The 22,800-nt window shown below is 37.9% G+C and overlaps 2 protein-coding genes across 5 annotated transcripts; both read left to right on the forward strand.

Annotated features, from left to right (window-relative positions):
• Window positions 1-1,395: 1,395 nt before the first annotated feature.
• Window positions 1,396-13,110, forward strand: LOC107729090 (murinoglobulin-1-like). The gene is given in 34 exon segments (XM_016539450.1): window positions 1,396-1,571; window positions 1,747-1,927; window positions 2,248-2,398; window positions 2,497-2,549; window positions 2,772-2,792; window positions 2,899-3,067; window positions 4,010-4,094; window positions 4,169-4,289; window positions 4,291-4,420; window positions 4,550-4,659; window positions 4,797-4,955; window positions 5,207-5,428; window positions 5,511-5,723; window positions 6,194-6,343; window positions 6,429-6,608; window positions 6,760-6,850; window positions 6,937-7,119; window positions 8,114-8,210; window positions 8,314-8,539; window positions 8,610-8,736; window positions 8,809-8,930; window positions 9,939-9,990; window positions 10,069-10,152; window positions 10,238-10,414; window positions 10,503-10,578; window positions 10,741-10,897; window positions 11,386-11,460; window positions 11,549-11,711; window positions 11,825-12,051; window positions 12,131-12,252; window positions 12,354-12,444; window positions 12,543-12,605; window positions 12,766-12,871; window positions 12,956-13,110. Coding segments are annotated over 34 exon segments (4,314 nt in total). The 5' UTR covers window positions 1,396-1,482; the 3' UTR covers window positions 12,997-13,110.
• Window positions 13,111-15,715: 2,605 nt separating this feature from the next.
• LOC107729103 (tubulin-specific chaperone cofactor E-like protein) lies at window positions 15,716-21,286 on the forward strand. 4 transcript variants are annotated; one of them, XM_016539463.1, is made up of 8 exons: window positions 15,716-16,098; window positions 17,434-17,618; window positions 18,370-18,542; window positions 18,662-18,801; window positions 19,331-19,512; window positions 19,979-20,235; window positions 20,378-20,504; window positions 21,000-21,286. In XM_016539463.1, exons 2-8 carry the CDS (start codon window positions 17,572-17,574, stop codon window positions 21,160-21,162), a joined length of 1,089 nt encoding a protein of 362 aa, XP_016394949.1. In that variant the 5' UTR covers window positions 15,716-16,098; window positions 17,434-17,571; the 3' UTR covers window positions 21,163-21,286. The 4 variants fall into 4 exon arrangements, with proteins under 4 accessions (XP_016394949.1, XP_016394953.1, XP_016394951.1 ...); XM_016539465.1 differs by lacking the exon at window positions 15,716-16,098 and adding an exon at window positions 16,139-16,160; XM_016539464.1 differs by lacking the exon at window positions 15,716-16,098 and adding an exon at window positions 16,160-16,176.
• The last annotated feature ends 1,514 nt before the right edge of the window (window positions 21,287-22,800 follow it).

A 22,800-nucleotide genomic window follows, 5' to 3' on the forward strand; every position in this document is an offset into this window, starting at 1 on the left:
GGTGGATGAAGTCAAATGTTGACGAAAGAGATGAGGTTTCAGGTGTCGCTTGAAATTTTTCAGGGATCCAGCATTCTGGATGAGGGTGGAAAGATCATTCCACCAGCCAGGAACGGTGAATGAAAAGGTTCTGGAAAGTGATTTTGATAATACCACGAGGCGTTGCTTTCTCGTAGATCTCCGACTTCTGGAGGGGATGTAGATCCTCAAGAGTGAGTGGAGGAGGGTGCTGAGCCTGTGGCTGTTCTATAGGCAAGCATCAATGTCTTGAACTGGTAGCCAGTGCAGGGAGTTAAATAGAGGTGTGATGTGGGCCCTTTTGGGCTCGTTGAAGACCAGTCATTCTGCTGCATTCTGAATCATTTGTAGAAGTTTGATTTGCATGATGGAAGTCAGGCCAGAAGAGCATTGCAGTAGTCCAGCCTAGAAATGACAAGGGCCTGGACAAGAAGTTGTGCAGCATGCTCCGTTAGAAAGGGCCTGATCTTTCTGATGTTGTGCAATGCAAACCTGCAAGAACGAGCAGTTTTTGCAATGTGGTCTTTGAAAGTCAGCTGGTCATCGAAGATTACACCAAGATTTCTGACCAAACTTGATGGGGTAATTTTTGATGAAGCCAGCTGGATGGTGAAATTATGCTGTAGAGATGGAGTGGCAGGGAAGACAAGAAACTCTGTCTTTGCCAGGTTGAGCTGTAGGTGATGATCTTTCATCCATGCTGAGATGTCTGCCAGGCAGCCTAAAATCTATGCAGCTACCGTTGGATCATCTGGTTGAAATGAAAGATTGAGCTGTGTGTCATCAGCATAGCAATGGTAGGAGAAACTATGTGCCTGTATGATGGGTCCCAGTGATGTAGTGTATATGGAGAAGTGGAGGGGTCCAAGAACTGATCCCTGAGGAACCCCAGTGACCAGTTGATGTGCTTTGGATACCTCACCTCCCCAAGCCACCCTGAAAGACCTGAGATAGAATTCAAACCAGCGAAGTGGAATCCCTGTGATGCCCAGTGATGAGAGGGTGGACAGGAGGATCTGATGATTCACAGTGTCAAAAGCGGCAGATAGATCCAGCAGAATGAGAACTGATGATATGGAATCAGCTTTTGCAATCCGCAAGGCTTCAGTGACTGACAGTAGCGCAGTTTCAGTTGAATGTCCACTTCTGAAACCTGACTGGTTAGCATCCAGTTGGTTATTATGTGAAAGAAAAAATGAAGCCTGGTTAAAAATAACTCGTTCAAGTGTTTTCGCTATGAATGGAAAGAGAGAAACAGGTCTGTAGCTATCTATAAGTGAATTGTTTAATGTGTTTTTGTGTGTGTGTGTGTGTGTCTTTTTAAGAAAAAGCCTGTCATCCTGTACCGCCACTGCTTGAACAGTTAATCATCACTGAGGTCATGTGACCAGTCAAATAAACAAAACGTGTTTGGTAAAGTTTTAGACATGGTTAGATGCTGGTAAACTGTCTTCAAATCCCTTCATGATGGCTTTTTTTCTTGTGTTACTCAAAAGAGGAATATTAATACCATGTGTTTTATTGCTTTCTGTCTATCAAGGAACTTCTCAGCTGTAAGTGTTAGAACATTTTTTATTATTTACTTATTTGTTTGTCTGATTGTACACCTGTATTAATTTGTATGTCCTTTCATGTGTGTTTGTATGCATGCTCTTATTTCAGAGTGACTATTATTAGTTTCACACATTAAAAAGGGGGTTATTAAGTGCATGCACTTTCTTTTTGCAGGATTTTCATGGTGATATTTCCAGGCGTTATAAGATCAGGCTCAGAGGCTAAACTATGTGTGAGCCTTCTAAAACCAGAAGAAAATCTGCAGCTTACTATTTCTCTGGTTAACTATAACCAGAACAGAACACTTCTACAGGAGAGAACCGAGAAGGAATTCCACCGCTGCCTTGACTTTCAGGCCTGTTATTACATTTATGTTATTCATTGAATGATCTACTGGAGTTGTTTAAAACAGCATATTCATTGTCTTAAAATAATATTTTCCTTTTTTAAAAACTGTATTTGTAAATATAGAACAAATCTGAGCATCCTATATGCATGCAACAACATGAATTTCAATCATATTTTTTTTCATTTATAATAGCTAAATGGAAGAATATTGTGACTCTCAAAACAACATTTAAAGAATATTTTCAGGTTAAATACCTTAATATCTTAGATATTTGCTCCCTAGAAAAGATGATACTGATATGTGATACAACTGCATGTGTTCAACAGGCTCCTGACTCTGATTCAGTGCAAGAGATCCAAGTGGAAGCTCAAGGGAAAAACACTCATCTGATTAAAAAGAGGAAAGTTAAATTTGTATCATATAATCCACTTACAATAATTCGAACAGATAAATCAATCTACAATCCTGGTCAAACAGGTATTTTGCTTTTTATTCAGCCTCAGTGTGCTCTGATCACAGTCTGTTTACATGCACTTCACTGGCCTTGATGTTTAATGCCTTCCTCAATTTTACAGTTCAGTTCAGGATTTTCACGGTGGACCTAAATTTGAAGCCAATTGATGAAACAGTAGGTTGCAATTTTTAAGTTTTTAATTGTGGGTAAAGAGAGCATGATAATGAATGTTAAATGTTTAGCCAACCTTATTGGTCATGTTTGCACAAATATACAGCACCTGAAATGCACTTTCAGACTTGGACCTCTGAGTAAACAGCTGTGGGTTGAAAGTAAATTATTTCTGATCAATGAGTGTTATGCAAACCAGACCTAATGTTCTGTTTACATCCACAGTACAAACTCGTAGCAATGCAGGTAAACTTAATTTATTGTTTTCCCCCTTTTACAGAAACATTTTTTGTGCATAAATGTTCCTGTTATTGCCATGTTGTTTGTTTTCAATGCCTTCTCATATAAACAGGACAATCGAATGAACAGAATCAATCAGTGGATTAATGCCACATCAACCCATGGCAAGATTCTGCAACTTTCCCATACGCTGAATCCAGAGGCTGCTGTTGGTTCATATGAGCTGTTTGTAGAGACTAGCAAACAAACAATTAAAGAATATTTTCAGGTTAAAGAGTATGGTGAGTATTAGCTTACATTTACAGTATGCTTTACAGCAATGCCATAGAAGAACAATTTTGGAAAAAAATTTTTTCAGTGAACAGTTCTTAAAAGAATAACAATTTAAAGGAATAGTTTACCCCAAAATGAAAATTTGCTTGAAATTTAGTCACCCACAGGCCATCCAAGATGTAGATAAGTTTGTTTCTTCAGCACAACAGATTTGGAGAAATTTAGTATTACGTCATTTTCTCTCCAATGGATCCTGCAGTGAATGGGTGCCGTCAGAATGATCAGAAAGGCATCACATGTAATGAACACAACTCAACATCTTGTAAATCAAAAAGCTGTGTGTTTGTAATAAATCTATCATAAAGACAATTTTAACTTTAAACCATTGCTTTCGGCTAAAATTTAAGTCCTATTTCCATTACAACAATATAAAGTTGTCACGTCTGAATCAGGAGAGAAATATGCACAGATTAAGATAAAAGTGAAAACAAATACTGTATGTCGGTAGATTTTGATGTTAGAGGACAACAGGGGATGGACTTTGTCACTGGAGGAAGTGGATTATGGATTATGGACAGTTTAAGGTTAAAACACCTTGGATTTGTTTCTTACAAACTTGGAGCTTTTAGCTTTACAATATGGACTGGATTCATGTGGATTATTGTGATGTTTTCGTCCGCTGTTTAGACTGTCATTCTGATGGCACCCATTCACTGGCTTGAGGGTAAGTAAATGTTCAGTAACATTTTCATTTTTGGGTGAATGATTGCTTTAATTATCTAAAGAACCTTTTGTGAAATGAAAAGTTTTCATGGATGTTAAAGGTTCTTCATGAAACGATAGATGCCAATAAAGAAACTCGATTGCATACTGAGTCAGTTTTCTTATATTTTCCTGTCTTTTTACCTTTGCTAAAAATGGCTAATGTCATAACTGTCTTTGTGGTTCAGTTCTACCAAAATTCGAAGTGAAATTACACAAACCAAAGACAGTGAGAGCGAATGAAGAGGAAGTAAAGCTGGGGGTATGTGGGAGGTGAGGTGATTTGGACATTAAATTTGAACACATACGTTAGGCAGGAAGATCAGTTAACAGTATGTCTTTAACAGATACACCCATGGACATCCTGTCCAGGGTAGCGTGAAGATGGGACTCTGCAAAACCATGCCAGTCGGTATTTATTATCCCTATCAGTATCATACTCCACTCTGTGTTAATAGATCAGCAGTAGTAAGTATGTCTAAATGTTCATTGTTGTGTCTCTGAGATGTTCCCCATTTCATTCTTCATCAGAAGTTCAGAAGTGTATTTCATGCCACAGTCTCTTCATTTCACTGCATCAGTAACTGAAGAGGGGACAGGTTTGTACTGTAAAATCTAACATGTTTGCATGAAAACAAAAGAGCTCAATGCATTGCTAAATCAAAAATTGTTCATACTTGATGGGTTGTGCTGAAGATTTCACCATTTTACCTTTTTATGTTTTCCAGACATCTCAATGGAAAGGACTGAAAATGTGTTTTTGACCTATACTATTGGTAGCATCAAATTTATTGACCTGCCAGAGTTCTTTGAGAAAGGATCAGTCATACAAGCAAAGGTTACAGGGAATTAGTCTTTCTTGTTTCTAAATATATAAACAATCATCATTTTGACTTGGCTTTTTCATTTAATAATCTTTATCTGCATTTTGTTTGACTAATGCATGTCCTTGATGAGGTTCTGTTTTTCCACCAGGTTAAAGTTGAGTTCTCCAAAGGAACCCCATTTCCTTACTTTAAGGTTGTTGTTCAACATGACCTGTCTCAGCCTCAAGAACTTACCACAGACATCAATGGGTTGGCCCATTTCACAATTAATACATCCCTTGTGATAAGTACATCTATTTATGTATCGGTGAGCTTTTCATTTGTATGCATATAGGCTATGTTAGTTTTGTGCTGCGTAGCAGATGCTGTCCATTCAAAACAATCTATAATAGATGAATTCAAGCATAGTACTGCTGAAATAAATGTTTCACTTACGGTTGCAGTGGTGATATTCATTCACCAGTGCAAATCCTTAGGCGTTCAGTTATTTCTGCATTTATCTTAATCAGTTGCAGCTGATTTTTCTGACTGTGTGTTTTATTTATCTGCTCCTGACAGGCATATGCTTCATTCACCAATCAATTTGGTAGTCCATTCAACTTTGAATCTGCATACAAAACTCTGCAAATAAAATCCAAAGAAAGCCCAGAAAAAGTGAGTCAGCTGGTTATAAAGTCTCTAGAGGAACCGCTGAAATGCGAGGAGGAGATCTCAGTAACCGTGCAGTACACTATTGCTGGAGAGACTGTTGAAAGTGGTTCTGTTACCATAGTCTACCTGGTGGGTGCAGGAATTAAGCTGAACACTGCACAGACATTTTTGCATTCAGCTATTTAATTCGCTGTGCTTTTCACTTTTTCAGGTTTCATCTAGAGAAGAGATAGTCTACCATGGCTATAAGAACTTTGAGGTGAAAGGCTCTGATGGAGTAGTGGAGGGAGAACTGATGTTTAAAGTCCCTGTTCGTGTCCGGATGGCTCCTAAGATGGAGTTTCTCGCTTACTGTGTGCCGCCCAGTGAAATTGTACTAGCTGCTTCCAGAACATTTCAAATTGAGAAATGTTTTGAAAACAAGGTATGCTGGCTGAGTCCATTAAAATATGGAGATTGCATGTATATAAAAGATGTAAGAATGTACAGTCTCTGAGTTTATTTTGCAGTAATGACCAGCTGACTTATTACATGCTACTCACCAAATAAATGTGTATGTGAATAGGAAATGTTGAAATACTTATACCATTTTATCAATAAATTACTATTTTAATTATAGAATTGTTGCTAAGCTTAGTTGATTGTTTTTTAGCATTGTAATGGACGATTTCGAGGGAAACTTTGGTTTCAGTTATGTGGATGAGTGGATTGATAAACAGCATTGCCTTGGATGACAGCAAACATTAGGAAATATTAGATCTGAGAATCCTCTAAATGCCATATCAGAAGTATTCCTGATAGCCGTGTAATAATTAGTCAGAGTATTTAGTAATGATTGGTTGAAATACTTTGATTTTGTTTTAAAATTAAAGACTGGACCACTGTGCATCACAGGTGTCACTGCGGTTTTCTCCGACTATAGCTGTTCCTGGTGAAGAAAACACTCTCCAGATCTCAGCTCAGCCTGGTTCACTGTGCGGCCTCAGTGCTGTAGATCAGAGCGTCCTGATCATGGATTCCGGGAAACGTCTAGATGCTGACAAAGTAATATATATTTCAGACCTGTCTTCAGTTTTGACACTTTTCACAATCAAATTCCAAAATCACTATTTGCTCCATCCTTCTGCAGGTTTTTAAGCTGTTACCAGCCAGGCTTTTTCCATATGACATTGAAGATCAAGAGGATTGCTTTAATATTAGATCTATAAGAAGTTCTCAGTCTCTTCTTACTCCACCTCCATATACACCAATGCCATCCTACCCTTACCCCTCAGAGAGTAAGGCAGATGCTGTCTATGCGAGTTTCAGGGTAAATATTTAAAATGTTGGGGGTTTGAGGCTTGTTTCATTTAAAAGGTTTATTTTGATTAATGTTTTGAGACAAAAAATATACAGTTAGCATCGGAAATACTTTTAGTAACACATTGTCTCTTGCCTTTTTACATTGTCATCTGGATAAGAACATGGGATTGAAGGTGGTGACAAATTTGATTATTAAAATGCCATCCTGTATTAAATTTAGAGATGCATTTTATCAGAGAATGTTTGGTGGTAAGACATCTGTTTATTTTCTATCTATATGTATGTACCATGGATGTGTTCTAAAAAATAAACTGTAAAGTAAATGTCCTGTAAAATTCCAGGTTTTATGGGTTTTGTTCACCCACCATCTTATGGAGGCATAGCAGGAGCTATCCCAGGAAATGCTGGAGTTGGAGCAGGTCCAATGGGTCCAGTGGGTTTGCCAGGTGCAGTGGGTCCAGGGGTTGGAATGAGCCCAGTGGGTCTAGGAATTCCATTTGGAGGAGCTGGAGTTGCAGGTCAGGAATATGATTTTGCCACAGTTATAGTCTACATATTTCTGTTTTATCCTACCTGAGAATTAGGACCCATGTGAATCTCGAAATGACCTTAAACAATTACTAAAACTGCAACATGGTGCATTTTTAAATGTATGCAATTTTCATATATTGATTGCTTTTGACAGCACATCTAGCAGCTGTGTATGGGACAACCTTAGCATCTCAGGTTCAAAATGAACACTTGCCAAGCACCAAATGCTACAAAAAAAAAAAAAAAACGGGCGGGTTGCGATAGCCAAGACTATTTCGACTCAATCCAGTACATGCTGATAGTCAGCTGCTTTCAAACAGTCCTGTGCTTGTGTTCACAACCTGTCTGAAGACTGTTAAAGGCTTAATTACAGCATGATTTGCAGCACTGCGCATTGTTGCAAATGGCGCTGTCACTGACTGTCAGCTGTAGCTATTAAAGGCAGCGCTCTTGGCTCGCTTTCTGTATATTTAATCTATTCATATTAAACATATTGGGCATATTTAAACATAACATATTGGGCTGCATGTCTGTTACTTTTTCTCAAATGCGGGTGTGGGTTTATCAAACAAGACCAATGCAGGACTCTGCTCTGAAGTGTTGCGTGGGACTGTTTCCATTTACACACGAGCAGCTCATTGTGTTTTCAAGTGGCTCAGAGTGGCTCAATTAACAGTAAATGCTGCTCCAAACAAACTCCATCGCTGCAAGTGCTGTGAGTTTGGGTCGCTTATAACATGCATTTGGGAACAAATGTGTCAACATGTGCCAGTTATCTTCCCTATTTTTTGAATTGTTAATGAAAATAATTTAGAATCTCTTGTCCCTCTTGAGGTTCACCATGCGGTAATACTATTATTATTATTATTATTATTATTATTATTATTATTAAATACTAATTTTTTTATTTTGCAGTACAATATAGGGTGGTTCAGGTTTTCATTGTTTATTACTTTTGTTTTTTGCTGGTCAATACTACAGGAAGTATAGGATCTGGTATTGCTCTCACATCTCTACCCGAGGAAACCATTCGCACATTCTTCCCAGAAACTTGGATCTGGGAATTTGTTGAGGTTGGGTGAGTGAATAATAGGTTAAAAAGTCTGAAGGTGCCACTCACTTAAAATATATTTGGTACTCGTTTGGTAAATGTTATGTTAATAAATGCAAATGCTCTTCAGGGACTCTGGATCAGCTCAGGTTCCTGTCACGGTTCCTGACACCATCACCTCTTGGGACACGGAGGCCTTCTGTCTGTCCTCCAAAGGTCTGGGTCTGGCTCCTCCTGCTCAGCTGACAGTTTTCCAGCCCTTCTTCCTGGAGCTCTCTCTGCCTTACTCCATCATCCGTGGGGAGATCTTTGAGCTGAAGGCCACTGTCTTCAACTATCTGTCCAAGTGCATCATGGTGAGACTTCAGACTCAGTCTTATCCAATCATATCAAATATGCCACTAATCATGTGTGTTTGACTGACAGGTTAAAGTGACTCCAGCTCCTTCCTCAGACTACACTCTCAAAGCCTCCTCTGATGATCAGTATTCATCCTGTCTGTGTGCTAATGGAAGAAAAACCTTTAAATGGATTCTTACTCCTTCTGTTCTCGGTGAGTTTTCCAGTCTAAATCTTTTTTTTCATTCTGTGTTGTCAATCTTCATGTGCATGTCTTGTGTTGTAGGAGTCTTGAATATTACAGTCAGTGCAGAGGCAGAGGCGTCCCAGACTGTGTGTGACAATGAGATTGTGAGCGTGCCAGAGAGAGGACGCATTGACACAGTCACACAAAGCTTGCGTGTAAATGTCCTTTAAATGGATCCTCACTCCTTCTGTTCTCGGTGAGTTTTCCAGTCTAAATCTTTTTTTTCATTCTGTGTTGTCAATCTTCATGTGCATGTCTTGTGTTGTAGGAGTCTTGAATATTACAGTCAGTGCAGAGGCAGAGGCGTCCCAGACTGTGTGTGACAATGAGATTGTGAGCGTGCCAGAGAGAGGACGCATTGACACGGTCACACAAAGCTTGCGTGTAAATGTGGGTAAAAACATATTATGCAAATACAATCAATCAATCAACATGTATTTATATAGCACATTTAAAACAAAAAAGTTGACCAAAGTGCTTTTCAAAAAATTACTCAAATAGACACACAACACAATATACATCACTCTTCATTGTTCCAACACCTTGGGGCAATTATAGAGTTTTCAGCATAGATTAAAAAATCTATTTAGTCCAGGATCTAATATGCAAAGGAGACTATTCCAGAGATGTGGGGCTGCCACAAAGAAGGCTCAATCTCCATGCTCAATCACATGTAAAAGCAAACTCTGAGATGATCTTAAAGGTCTAGCAACACAATGATGCTGTAACAGGCATGATATGTACTTCGGAGCAAGAGCATGCAAACCTTTAAAAAACCATGATCAAAACTTTGTATTGGACTCTAAAATCAACAGGAAGCCAGTGCAAAGAAGCCAGCTTCGGAGAAACGCTGGACCTTGTGCCTGTCAATAGTCTAGCTGCAGCATTTGCCCTAGCTGCAACCGTGAGAGCAGGCACTTAGACAATCCTAAATATAACGAGTTGCAATAACCCAATCTAGATTAAATAAAAGCATGAATCACAGTTTCCATGTCATTAAAAGACAAAATTCTCTTCAATTTGGCAATGATCTGCAATTGATAGAAGCCACTTTTAACCATGGCATGCAATGCATTATTGCAAGTTATATTATCTAAAACTCTACCTTTACATTGCAGTCAAAGAACTAAAAAGGTTAAACTGTGCTAACATTAACCTGTGTTCCTCAGGCTGAAGGAATCGAAAAGACTAACAGCCACAGCTGGCTGCTTTGCCCCAAAGGTAATGGCTGTGCACTCATATATGTCATAAAAATGTTGCATGAGAAAGAATGAATTGCTTTTGTGCCTCCATTTACAGGGCAAAACCTCTTGGAGGAAGTAGAGCTGGCATTTCCCAAAAATATGATAGAGGGATCAGGAAGTGCTGCTGTTTCAGTGCTTGGTGAAGAAAAAAAGTCATACCTTTACATCAGTACCGTCTTGTGAATATTTCTGATGTAGAAATGTACAATCATGTCCTCTTGCAGGAGACATATTGGGTCGTGCACTAAGGAATCTTCACGGATTATTACAGATGCCGTATGGCTGTGGAGAACAAAATATTGCTGTTCTTTCTCCCAATATTTACATTCTGCAGTATCTGGAAAACACAGAGCAGCTCACCTCAGCCATCCGAGAGAGAGCCACCGGCTTCCTTAAGAGTGGTGAGATGCCATTCAGATGGATTTCATACTATTTCTAATGTTTTTCAGTACATTTAAGGAAAATAATCTGAACCAAAATATTGAACAGGGTATCAAAGGCAACTCAACTATGAGAATTCAGATGGATCATATACTACATTTGGAAAGGGAGAAGGAAATACATGGTATGAACTCCTGTTTTTACCTCATAAATAAACCATTACACAAAACCCAAATGTCCAGCAAAGAATATTGTTTTAAATCAAAAGATGGCGATATCTTAAAAGCCACATCACAAATCTCCAGATGAGTCTGAATAAATGTATTAAATTGAATTCAATTAACAGGCTGACCGCATTTGTGCTGAGGACTTTTGGGAAAGCACAGCGTTACATCTTTATTGACCCCCAAAAAATTCAGAATTCAAAGCAATGGCTGATACACCACCAAAGACCAGATGGTTTATATGAGAGCAGGGGAAAACTCTTGAATAACAGAATGAAGGTAAAAAATATTACAAGGTATTACAAATATTTATATAAATCAGTGAACTTAATCAGTTTTCCACTATAAATATCTACATTAATTACATAACATTTCTAAAACAAGATATATTTATTTTAGGTACAAAATTGTTAACATTTGTAAATTGTTATTCCATTTGTAAATTGTTGGTATAATGAAGCAAAATGTGTACAGGTGCATCTCAATAAATTAGAATGTCGTGGAAAAGTTCATTTATTTCAGTAATTCAACTCAAATTGTGAAACTCGTGTATTAAATAAATTCAGTGCACACAGCTTAAAATGATGAAAGGAAAAAAATAAAAAATAATATAGAATAATTAAATATATTGTCTGAAAATAAGTCTTAATGACTTCAGCAATTTTGGTTCTCAATTTCATTTGTCTTGTTATAAGAAGTCAAAATTGCTTATTTAAAAATGAACATTTTCGTAATAGATGCCTTTATTTGCTATCTGTGTATTTTAGGGGGGTGTAAGTGATGGTGTGACCATCACTGCCTATATAACTGCATCACTACTCGAGCTGAACACATCAGTTATGGTCAGTACGGTCTACATGTTGTCAAGCACAAACTGTACTATTTTATAAGGCTCTTATATATTTGTCACATGCACTGTTTCTGTTGTAGGATCCTGCTGTGAGCAAAGGTCTGTCATACTTAAAGCGTTTTGTTGGCGATATCCGAAATACTTACACCACTGCTCTGCTCGCCTACACTTTCAGTCTGGCTAGAGACAAGCACACTCGACAGCAGCTTTTCAGGAAACTGGAGGATGCTGCTATTTCAGATGGTAAGAGATTTGTTTCTGGCTACTTTCGGTTGTCTTTTATGACTGTAATGTTTTTTTTGTTTTGTTTTTGCTTGTTGAGTTACTGGTATCTATTTTGTCCATGTGTCCTAAAGGGTCTCATCTCCACTGGTCTCAGTCTGCATCTGCTGATGACTCTGATTCTCTGGCAGTGGAGATCAGCTCATATGTGCTGCTAGCTGCTCTCACTGCAGATTCACTCACTTCAGCTGATCTGGGCTTTGCTAACAGGATTGTCAGCTGGCTTGTGAAGCAGCAGAATGCCTATGGAGGATTCTCCTCCACACAGGTGACTCAAACTACTCAAATCAAACACATGATTGCTGAACCACATTATGATGATAGCTTAAAGAGATGTCCTAATGTTCTAATCCTAATGTCCTAATGTGACTCTCTTCTAGATGTCTCTTTTCTACAATATCCCCACTCCCAAGGATTCTAAGGCATTACAAATCTTTGCTAGGACTGGGGGACTGTGTCAGAGCGGGTCAGGACAAATTCTGAATGTCGTATTAGATATTATGTAAGAGCAGATTCTGATTTACACCTTCAGTGTTAAGATTTAATTCTTTACTTGATTATTGCAAATATTCTATATTTTTATATGTTTTGTTATCCGTTCAGGTATACTGGGACACAAGACAGTTCTAACATGGTCATTGTAGATATGAAACTCTTATCTGGTTTCAAACTAGAGCCCTCTTCCCTGGATGCGGTAAGGCCGTTTAATTCAGCATCCATGACAGTAAATGCTGCACATTTCCCCAAATCTTTTCTAATATTTTAGTTTGCACCAAAAATGTTTTTCCACAGTTAAAGAAATCAGTACATCGTGTTGAATCCAAAGATGACCACGTGATCATGTATCTTCAAGAGGTGGGAATGATAACATGTATGGTTTATAATGACAACCAGTGTGATTTAAAATAATTAACTATAAAATCTGTTTTGAAACCTTATATAATATAGCAAAAATGCTGTACAATATCATAGCACTGATTAATCTAATGTAATTTGAGTTTTATATGTTTTACAGGTTCAAAAGTACATGCTCTTCTGCCAAACACTACGTACTAAACAAATCTTCTCAGTTAAAAACCTCAAGCCAGCGGTTGTAAAAATCTATGATTACTACCAGACCAGTAAGTCTAAATTACTCAGCACTTAATTATTTCTAGACGTTTAAGTCTTGGCACCATTGCAGCTTTTTTCAATTTTGTTTGCAGGTGAGCGGTCTGAAGCAGAATACTTTAATCACTGTGCCTGAGGAAGGATACCACAGAAGAGACAACAGATGTCTTCACACCAATTCAATATGTTACTCTGCGCTATTATATTGGATTAGCATAAATAATTATGAATATTTTTTTCTGTCATGACAACTCTCGGAGGGATTGGCATGGTAATGTACATGACAATGTTAATGTGTTTGGTCTTGATGGAATAGATCTGCTATGCTGCTGCTGCTGCTTTAGCAGAGCAAGTACCGAGAATTGCTTTTGCCAATTACATCCACAACATGCTGCTGTGAGCATGTAAGAAATACTGCTGCTGCACATATAACATATGAAATAACCCCGATATAGCATACATGAATCACCTCGTAGCAGAGCTATACAGGTGGAGCTGGGTAAGGTAGGGGGTTCTGAAGTTTGCTGCAACTGCTACAGCAAGCACTAGCCAAGTATTTGAATGTTGAGCAGCTAGCTTATTGGCTGCTGATACAAAAAGGACCAATCAGCTGCGCCATGTGATGATGTCATTATGTCAGATTGAGTGACCTATCGGACTGTGCCATCTAGAGTTTCATATATATATACATTGCCGTACATGTACGTAAGCTCATTTTACTCATTTATGGGCTTTATAAATTTAGAAAAATATTATGCTTGTTAATATGCAATAACATTGTCTCTTCGCAGCAAATATAAATGCTTTGATTATTGTATATCAATCTCTGAGACTTTATGAAAAGAGCAAGTACAATTTATCATTCTGAAAAGTCTTGTAAAAGTGGCCCATCTGTGTTCTTTTAGATGATTTCCACATCTTTCAAAAAAAAAAAAATTTAAATTAACGTCCTTGTCCTCATATTAATTAATATGCTCATATACATAGCCTCATATATAATAATGATAGTAATAAGGTCATGCTAGAGTAAACTTTAAAAGTTTTGAGACACATATGTCCATAAAAAAAAAAAAAGTTATGTCCATATACGTGTTATTTTAGGATTGTTTATTTACTATTATAATATTTCTTAATATTTTGAATTAACATTTTTATGTTCCATTTTCAATTTAATTGAGGTAGTATTAATAATTTAATTATGTACTTTTTACATTTTATTAATTTTTAATTCTATTTAGCTTTTATTTATTTTATTACAGTTTCTTTTCTTATTTTATTACAGTTTCTTTTACTTTTCTGATTTTCGTGTTTTTTTTTGTATTTAAAAAAATTAAAAGTTTTTTTTTATTTAATATCTATTTTTTATTTTATTTAAATTTCGTTTTAGACTAGTTAACATTGAAGCTGCAGTCCGTAAGTTTTGCCTCTTTGTCGCCATCTCTGTTTGAAAACCTGCAATTGCAGCTGTCTGCAGAATTATCTTCCTTGCGTGGGTTGTGCTCCAGCGTTGTCTCAGCCTCAGACCTCACGCCCACGGACCGTTGGCTGAATGTCTGATGCATATGGCACACAAAAGTGGAAACACTTCAGGAGTTTCGAAGTCGGCATCGGATTGGTTGAATTATACAGGATTTCCGGGAGACGTGTGTGTGGCGTTCTTTAACGTGATGCTAAACCTCCTCACGAAAGAAGAAAGCCGCCGTGTTTACAACTGTGACGACGATCGCTTATCAGGATCAACTAAATGCTTGTCTTTAAAATATAAATCTTGTGTAATCCCAGGTTATCTGTAATCAGAAGCACATTTAAAACTGGAATATAATTTAATTTCATTCACATGTGTTTCATAAACACATAAACCTTTCTGGATTATAATCCCGCCATCAAAATGATATATTTAATTATTCCAGCTGCTGCGAGAAAAGGCTATAAACGATCGGCCACCTGCAGAATCCTCACATGAGATAGCCGGGACAACTTCTTTATGTTTACAGACGTGACGTAATGATGCAGGGTACTGACGCTAGTGCCTGCAGTCTTTAGCCTCCTTGTTTGTGCGTCCGACGCCCATGCCGGAGACCCGGGTTCGAGACCCACTCGGAACAAGAACGAGGTGTGGCGGTGAGGACCGGGGAGAGAGGGGTTACATTGGTGCCGTGACCCGGATGGGAGTGAGTCTTAGGGGGGTGAGTTTAACGGAGGCCAGCGAGTAGGTGCTGTGCAGGTAAACCTCACTCCCCTGATCTCAGGGGACTGACGCTAGTGCCTGCAATCTTTAGCCTCCTTGTTAGTGCGTCCGCCTCCAGTACTACAGCAATACTACAGCGAGAATAAAAAGTTACGCCTTCTTTCTTTGCGTGAACATTTGGGCGGCGTTATGCAAATCTTCCCACATTGTGACATAGACATGTGGGGGCGTGTTAGAACGGGCCGTTTTAGGTAGGCGTGGTTGACCCTTAACTTTTATAAAGAATATCTCTTTGGATTTGAGACTTTAGTCTTTGCAACTTTACAGATCTTCTTTATGTACCAAGAGCTTGTAACACTCCAAAGAGAAAGGAAAAATTGAAATCACATCATATGACCCCTTTAACCCAAAAAAAGTTATGTACTGCAGCTTTAACAACACTGATCCATCTGCAACAGCTTTCCTCAAAGTAGCCAGAAGTAATGTCCCTGTGAGAAGTTTTCCCACCACTAGAGGGAGGCATTAGGCAATCTGAAAGATCTCTGAATCAGCACTACGGTTTGCAATATTTGGTCTGTAATCAAAGATATTTCTGTCCCTTACTATTCTGCCATGATCAGTGATGCTTAACTGACTCCTCCTCAGTCAGTCTCATCTCTTCTGATCATCTTTTGCGTTCTTAATTCATGCTGTAAATATTATTTTTTAAAAACTAATGGAAACTACTTGATCTATAAATGTAGATGTACAACCTGAATCGCGAGGTATTTTAAATCCAGAAAAAAATGCCTTTTATTAAATGCCTGTTGTTCTCCGCTCCGCCAGCGAGGGCGCTCAGACAGCACAACTGAACGGGCCAATCAAGAGCACCCAGCTGGAGTGACGCCACTTCCGTGACAGATTTATCAACAATAACAAAAGCGACGAGGAACAGTTTGGCGATCAAAGTGCGAGTCTTCAAATGACACGACGTGGATAAACTGACGGTTAGGAGTTGGTTTGGATTACAGCGTCCTGTCCCGCGTCTCACTGAGGAGCTGCTCATTCAGTGTAAGACACTTTATGATGATGGAGGGATGTTTTCGGCTCAAGCTAGCTAAATATTAGCTGAAGTATGATCATTCTCAGGTGTTGACTTACAAAGATACATTCTCGTTTCGTGTCTTCTAACATTTAGTCGTCTGTTTTGGTGACTGGTTCTGTCAGCTTTAATATATGAATCTTCGTGCAGTAGCTCAAGGGAAATTCATCTGGCACTGATTTAGTATGCCCTGGTATATTATAAAAGCACTAACCTTTATCAATTTATCATTACGTAATTGTCATGTGGTGGCTTGTAAAAGGTTCCTTGTTTGAAAATGTACGAATGCTGGTTATACTCATGTACAGTACGTTATGTGGTTGTGGGTAGTGTTGGGTAGATTTGCAATGAAATATTATTATATGTGTGTGTGTATGTGTATACATGTTTATGTGGTTTATGAGGACACAAATTTGTATAATGGCATGGATATGACCGGTATTGCAATGTGAGGGTGATTTATGAGGACACTTCCGGTGTCCTTGTAATTCAAAAGGATAAAAAAAATCTAATTTTTTTGAAAATCTAAAAATGCACAAAGTTTTCTGTGAGGGGTAGGGTTGGTGCAGGGCGATAGAAAATGCAGTCTGTACAGTATAAAAACATTATGAATATGGAGAACCATAGAAACCAACAAATTGTGAAAAAACAAATTGTGTGTTTGTGTATGTGTGTGCTAGTTTTGTAGTTCAAGCATTGTCTCTTTGAAAGTTATTTCTGTATGTTAAAATGTAAACAGATATTCTGTAAATTACAAAATATCAACTAATTTATTGCAGTTGCCTGTATAATTTAATACATATCTAATCGTCATCCATAAAAAGTCATTTTTCATAGTTTTTATTCTTTAATTTCAGCCATTTTTGTACTGCTTTTGCTCTACAGCTACTATTTGATATAATTTTTATTTAATAGGTATTTCTTAATTCGTATTAAATGTGCAACATGCTGTAAAATGTAAAGACATCAGCTCTTTTTTTTGTAAGTTGGTACTCAAAACGCTAGACTTTAATGAAACTGCTTTAGGCAGTGTATTGTATTGGCAACTTTTTGTTTAACAAGTCAGCTATTGTTCTTTTAGTACTTTTATATGCACAGCTGTCGAAAGAGTGTTTACATGGTGTTGGTCTCTTTTTCGTGTGTTTTCCTTAGGAGCCTGTAAACCTGCTCTGAGTTGTAACAACATTAAGGTTTTTCATATGCATATTGAGTGTGTTGGTTTGTTGAGGCAGATTAGTGTAGTTACAGCTGAAGGTGAATTGGTCATCTGTCCTTCTTGCTGACCTGGTGTCTTCTTTCTGCAGAGTGCTGTTATCTCTGAGAAGTGCCGTGAGGACGCTGAGCAGAGCCCAGTCTCTTTGCTGGTTTGCAGCCACATTTTCCGTTTGAGCCCTGACACTCAAAGGACAAATAACTTTTGTAGTAAAAGTAAACCTTATTTTATGGCACAGCTGTGTCTTTGGACCTGTGAGGACAAATTGCGCAGCAGGTGAGAGCATTTAATATTCTTGCTTCTCATATACATATCGGTTAATCAAGGAAAAGCGTATTCAATATGCTTATTCATTAGTGGATTAACTTATTTTTGTTATAAGACAGTAAATGCTATTCTCAGTAAAGTCGGCAAGAACATGACTTTATTCAGCAGATGGTTAAATCTAGGCCAGTTCTGTTTAAAAATGGAACTTTTAGCCCAGAGGGCTGCAGCTTCTCATTATATGTTTAACTGAACTGCTTGAGGTTGTCTGACACATGGGTCATGGCATGACACACTTTTTTAATAAATGATGGATGATGGAGGCACCCATACTGTAACTAATAAATGCTGTAAATACTTATATATTTACAGTATGTATTAGTTAAGTGTGTATATATATAATAATAGTTCAAGCAAAACCAGTATTATGTAAGATTAATAAAAGACTGAAAGTCATGTGGTACAATGAGGAAGTGATTTATAGAACATGGCTCTATGTCAAGGTCAGTAAGCCTCTTCAAATATCAGATAATTTGACTATTTCATGACAAAGTAAGTCTAGTTCGGGATCATTCAGACAAACAGACAGTCCCACCTCAAACTCACGCCATTGACTGAGCTATGTATGACTCCTCAAACAGCATTTTGGGAAATCGACCTACGAATGGCTTGGTTATTTCTGCACATTTAACTAGCAACTATTTAATATTGTTTAATGACACACTTTGTCTCTATAAACGTTTTGATAACTATGTATCTACAGTTGCATAAGGTGCACGGTGTTGGCCGGTGCAATGGAAGCTTCTGAGACAGAAGGCCGCACCTTTATGCAGGCGATCAGTGAGAAGTACAGCCCGGAAAACTTCCCTTGCCGTCGGGGTCCAGGCATGGGTGTCGTGGTTGTGCCGTCTGAACATCAGGGATCACCTATGAAAGGTGAGGCTTGGGTTAGTTAAAAACAAGTCATGTAATGTTCCTTGGTGATTTTAGCGTTTACTTTGGCAGCTGTAAGCTGTTGTTGTGTTTCATTAGTTATGTGGTCATTCTGCCTTCAGACCGTCTGAACCTGCCCAGTGTTCTGGTTTTGAATGGCTGTGGAATCAGTCATGCAGGAGAAGAGGGAGAAATCACTGCCTTCTGTGCTCATGTAGTTGAACTTGATCTGTCCCATAACAAGCTCCAAGACTGGCATGAGGTGAGTTAGTTAGTCTGAGGATCGGAGGATCCACACTTTCATTTTCATCCAATTTCATATGCTGTTATACTTTTTTCTGGAACACAAAAGGAGAAATTTTTAAAGAATTGCTAAACAACCTTATGTTGTAAAACAGCAATTCAAAGCGAAGAGGCTGTCAAGCTCGAAATAAAAATACAGAAAAAGCACCATAAAAATAGTCCATATGACTCATGCGCTGTATTGCTTTATGTGAGAAACTGACTGAAATGACTGATTTTATGATCTGTAAATATACAGTAGTATTAATAAATAAACATACACTACTGTTCAAAGATTTGGGGTCAGTAAGATTTTTTTTTAAAGACAAATGTACCTTTATTCAGCAAGGACACATTAAATTGATCAAAAGTGACAGTAATGGCATTCATAATGTTATAGAAGTTTCTATTTTAAATTAATTCTGTTCATATATGTATGTGTGTGTGTATGTATATTATACATTTTTATGTCCCTAAAATGTGTCTTTTAACCCTTTAATCTATTCTAGATCAGCAAGATTGTTTCTAACATCCCGAACCTGGAGTTCTTGAACCTCAGCTCTAATCAGCTGAATGATGCAGTCTTGGAGCCGGACTGCGCAAAGGCCTTTTCTAGCATCCGCCGCCTCGTTCTTAACAATACCCAGGTGTCCTGGGACACAGTGCACACATTCACACAAGAGATGCCTGAGTGAGTCGCATTTTAAACTCTTGAGGTTTTTGTAGTTTTGAAAAAATATAGACTGATATTATGTGTAACAGTTACTAGTTGTGTACATGTGTGGTATTGATTGCTCTGGCCAGATTTTTGAGACATGGTATTGATTTTATATATTTTTTTCACATGCAGAGTATTTTAATGGCTGTGTACATGCAATCTTGCATATGTCTTGCATAAATTATTCAGTTATCATTTATTTTCTTTGTACCATCATCATGACACTGTTGATTCTCATGGGATCATTCACTTTACCTTGTTACTGTATTGCGCTATAAATGATGTTTGAGAGAATTCACTCTGAATTCATTCAATGGCTTTCAGATAACATTATGGCCAGTGAGAACAGCTCTTTTCTTGCTTTAAAGTGAACCATCAGACTTTATGAAGGTGCCTCTGGTATGACAGCTCTCCACTAATATTGATCTGTTTTGTCCAGACTAGAGGAGCTGTTCCTGTGCCTTAATGAGTACACCACTGTGACACCGGCCGCCATGCCCTTCCCCACAGTGCGTCTGCTTCACATCACAGATAACAGCCTCCACGAGTGGAGTGAAGTACGAAAATTTGGCTCCATGTTCCCTGCACTGGACACACTGGTCATGGCCAACAACTACCTGAGCTCCATTCAAGACTCGGGAGAAATCCTTCAGCGGCTCTTCCCTAACCTTCGAAGAATAAATCTGCACAACTCAGGTATCATCGTGTTTGTGACAGTTGCTGGGAAAGCTTCTAAATAATCATAGTATGTGTGTAATTGTCTAATTATTACTATTCTAGTACAGTGTAATTACATAAACCCAATAAAAACTTCATTTTTACAATTTTTGTGAGTCAGGGCTTAATCGATGGGAGGACATTGAGAAGCTAAACTTTCTGCCCAAACTGGAAGAAGTGAGGTTGCAAGGCATTCCTCTACTGCAGGCTTACACGAGCACGGAGCGCCGCAGTCTAATGATAGCCCAGTAAGTCCAATGTATCTTACATTTATATTTACATTTAGTAATTTAGCGGACGCTTTTATCCAAAGCAACTTACAAATAAGGACAATATACACACACACACACACACACACACACACACATATATATATATATATTATACACGCACACAAAGAAAAACAACTAGATAGAATAGAAAAAAATAGAAAGCTAGTGTTTTTTTTATATATATATATAAAAAAAGAAGATAAATAGATAAAGTAAAATTAAAATAGAATAGAAAGTGCTAGAGGGTCAAATAAAGATGGAACAGATGTGTTTTTAGCCGTTTCTTGAAGATGGCTAAGGACTCAGCTGCTCGGATTGAGTTGGGCAGGTCATTCCAGGGATGAATGTGATGACAGAGAAAATAATTGGTGAATTTTTATTTTTGGGTGAACTCGCACTTTAACCTCATTAGAAACTGATAGTAATGTTGTAGAAATGTTGATGAGAAGATCTCATTGCTCCCGCCTGCAGACTGCCATCAGTGACCTGCCTGAATGGGAGTGTCGTGACAGATGCCGAGAGAGAAGACGCTGAGAGATTCTTCATACGTTATCACTTGGATCATTCAGAGGAAGAGCTGCCCCACAGGTATCTTTTAGGCATGAACACTGTAGTACAGACCAGTGGTTCCTAATCCTGGTCCTGAAGAACCCCCAACACTGCATGCTATTGATGTATGTCTTTTCTGACACACATATTTGAGGCCTTGGAGTCTTTACTAATGAGCTGATGAATTGAATCAGGTTTGTTTGATTAAGGAGACATCTAAAACATGCAGTGTTGGGGTGCCTCCAGGACCAAGGTTGGGAACCACTGCATTAGAGATTGTGATAGAGGGCAAACTAAATTACACGGTGCAAAGAAAGAACGATAATATGTTGTGCGTTATGCCTGCTTCTGATGATGGAGGAATTGCAAAATCGTTTTCCCAAAAAAAACTTTAATTAATGGGAGGAAGTAGTGGCTGTTTTAGCTCTTACAGAGTTGTGGGTTCATGTAGCTGATGGCAGCTCTTTAGACTTGGGTGTGCCATGCTTGTATCATCCAAGAAGGTCAGACCGCAAACATCTCTGGTCCACAGTGGCTTCCCTCGCTGCCCATTTCAGTCACACACACACATACTTTAAAGTCTTCGACATGTCTGAACTTTCTCCAGAAATGTAAGAGCAATATATTCAGTAGGTCATCTATTCAGTTTTTCCTCCTGTCCCCTCAGGGCAGTGAGAAACTCGCTGAAGGAAATGAAACTGAATAATGTGACTGAATATAAAACATTTGCTGGTCTGTTCAAATGTGCAGCTGATGTGCTTCCATTCACCATCGAAACAGGTTGTTTTTCACACAAAAAAAGATGTCAGCCCTTCACTCAGGGACATGAACGTGTGTTACTGGAGTGTTAATTCAATTGTGAAGAAAAAAAAACACACAAAGGGAAACAAAGCATGGAATGTTATTTTGGAGATGTATTTAAACATTACTGTTTTTATTATTCATTTTCAATTCATTTAAACAAATAAATTTGTTTATATATTCACATTATTTCTTAAAACAAACAAACAAAAAAAGAGCTATGAATGCCTGGTTTGACAGATTATCATTTTTACATATGTTGTCCTAAAGACACAAACAAGTTTCTGTTTCACCTGTCAAAGTATGTAGAACTGGTTTGTTAAGCTCCATATTCATACAGTGCACACACACAGACCTTGTTTTTTTTTTTTCTTTTTTTTTTTTCGGTTTACATACCGTAATCAGTTCTGAAAATGTACTATTATTTTAATGCCAGAAGATATTTTCATTGTTCATTATGAAGTACATCTGTGGGATAAAGATCCAGTCAAAGAAAAATACATATTGAATATTTATTATTGGTGTTACACAAACCAAGCAGCAGAATTATGGGGCTCACTGGCCAGACTGCCACTCAATCTACATGACATTTCCATTCAAAACAATACTAAAACCTTCACAAATTAATTTAGTGATAATTATATTCACATACAGTGCCGTGAAAAGGTTTTAGCCCCCTTCCTGTTTTTTTTTAATTTTTTTGCATATTTGTCACACTTAAAAGATTCAGATCATCAAACAAATTTTAATATTACACAATGATAATGCAAGTAAATACAAAATGCAGTTTTTAAATGATGATTTCATTTATTAAGGGAAAAAAGCTGTCCAAACCTACCTGGCCCTACGTGAAAAATTAATTGCCCCCTCCTGTTAAATCATGAAAGAACTGTGATTAACCACATTATTTTAGAAAGCTGAG

This window comes from Sinocyclocheilus rhinocerous, unplaced genomic scaffold (genome assembly GCF_001515625.1).
Source record: "Sinocyclocheilus rhinocerous isolate Xijiao unplaced genomic scaffold, SAMN03320098_v1.1 scaffold1870, whole genome shotgun sequence".
NCBI lineage: Eukaryota > Metazoa > Chordata > Actinopteri > Cypriniformes > Cyprinidae > Sinocyclocheilus > Sinocyclocheilus rhinocerous.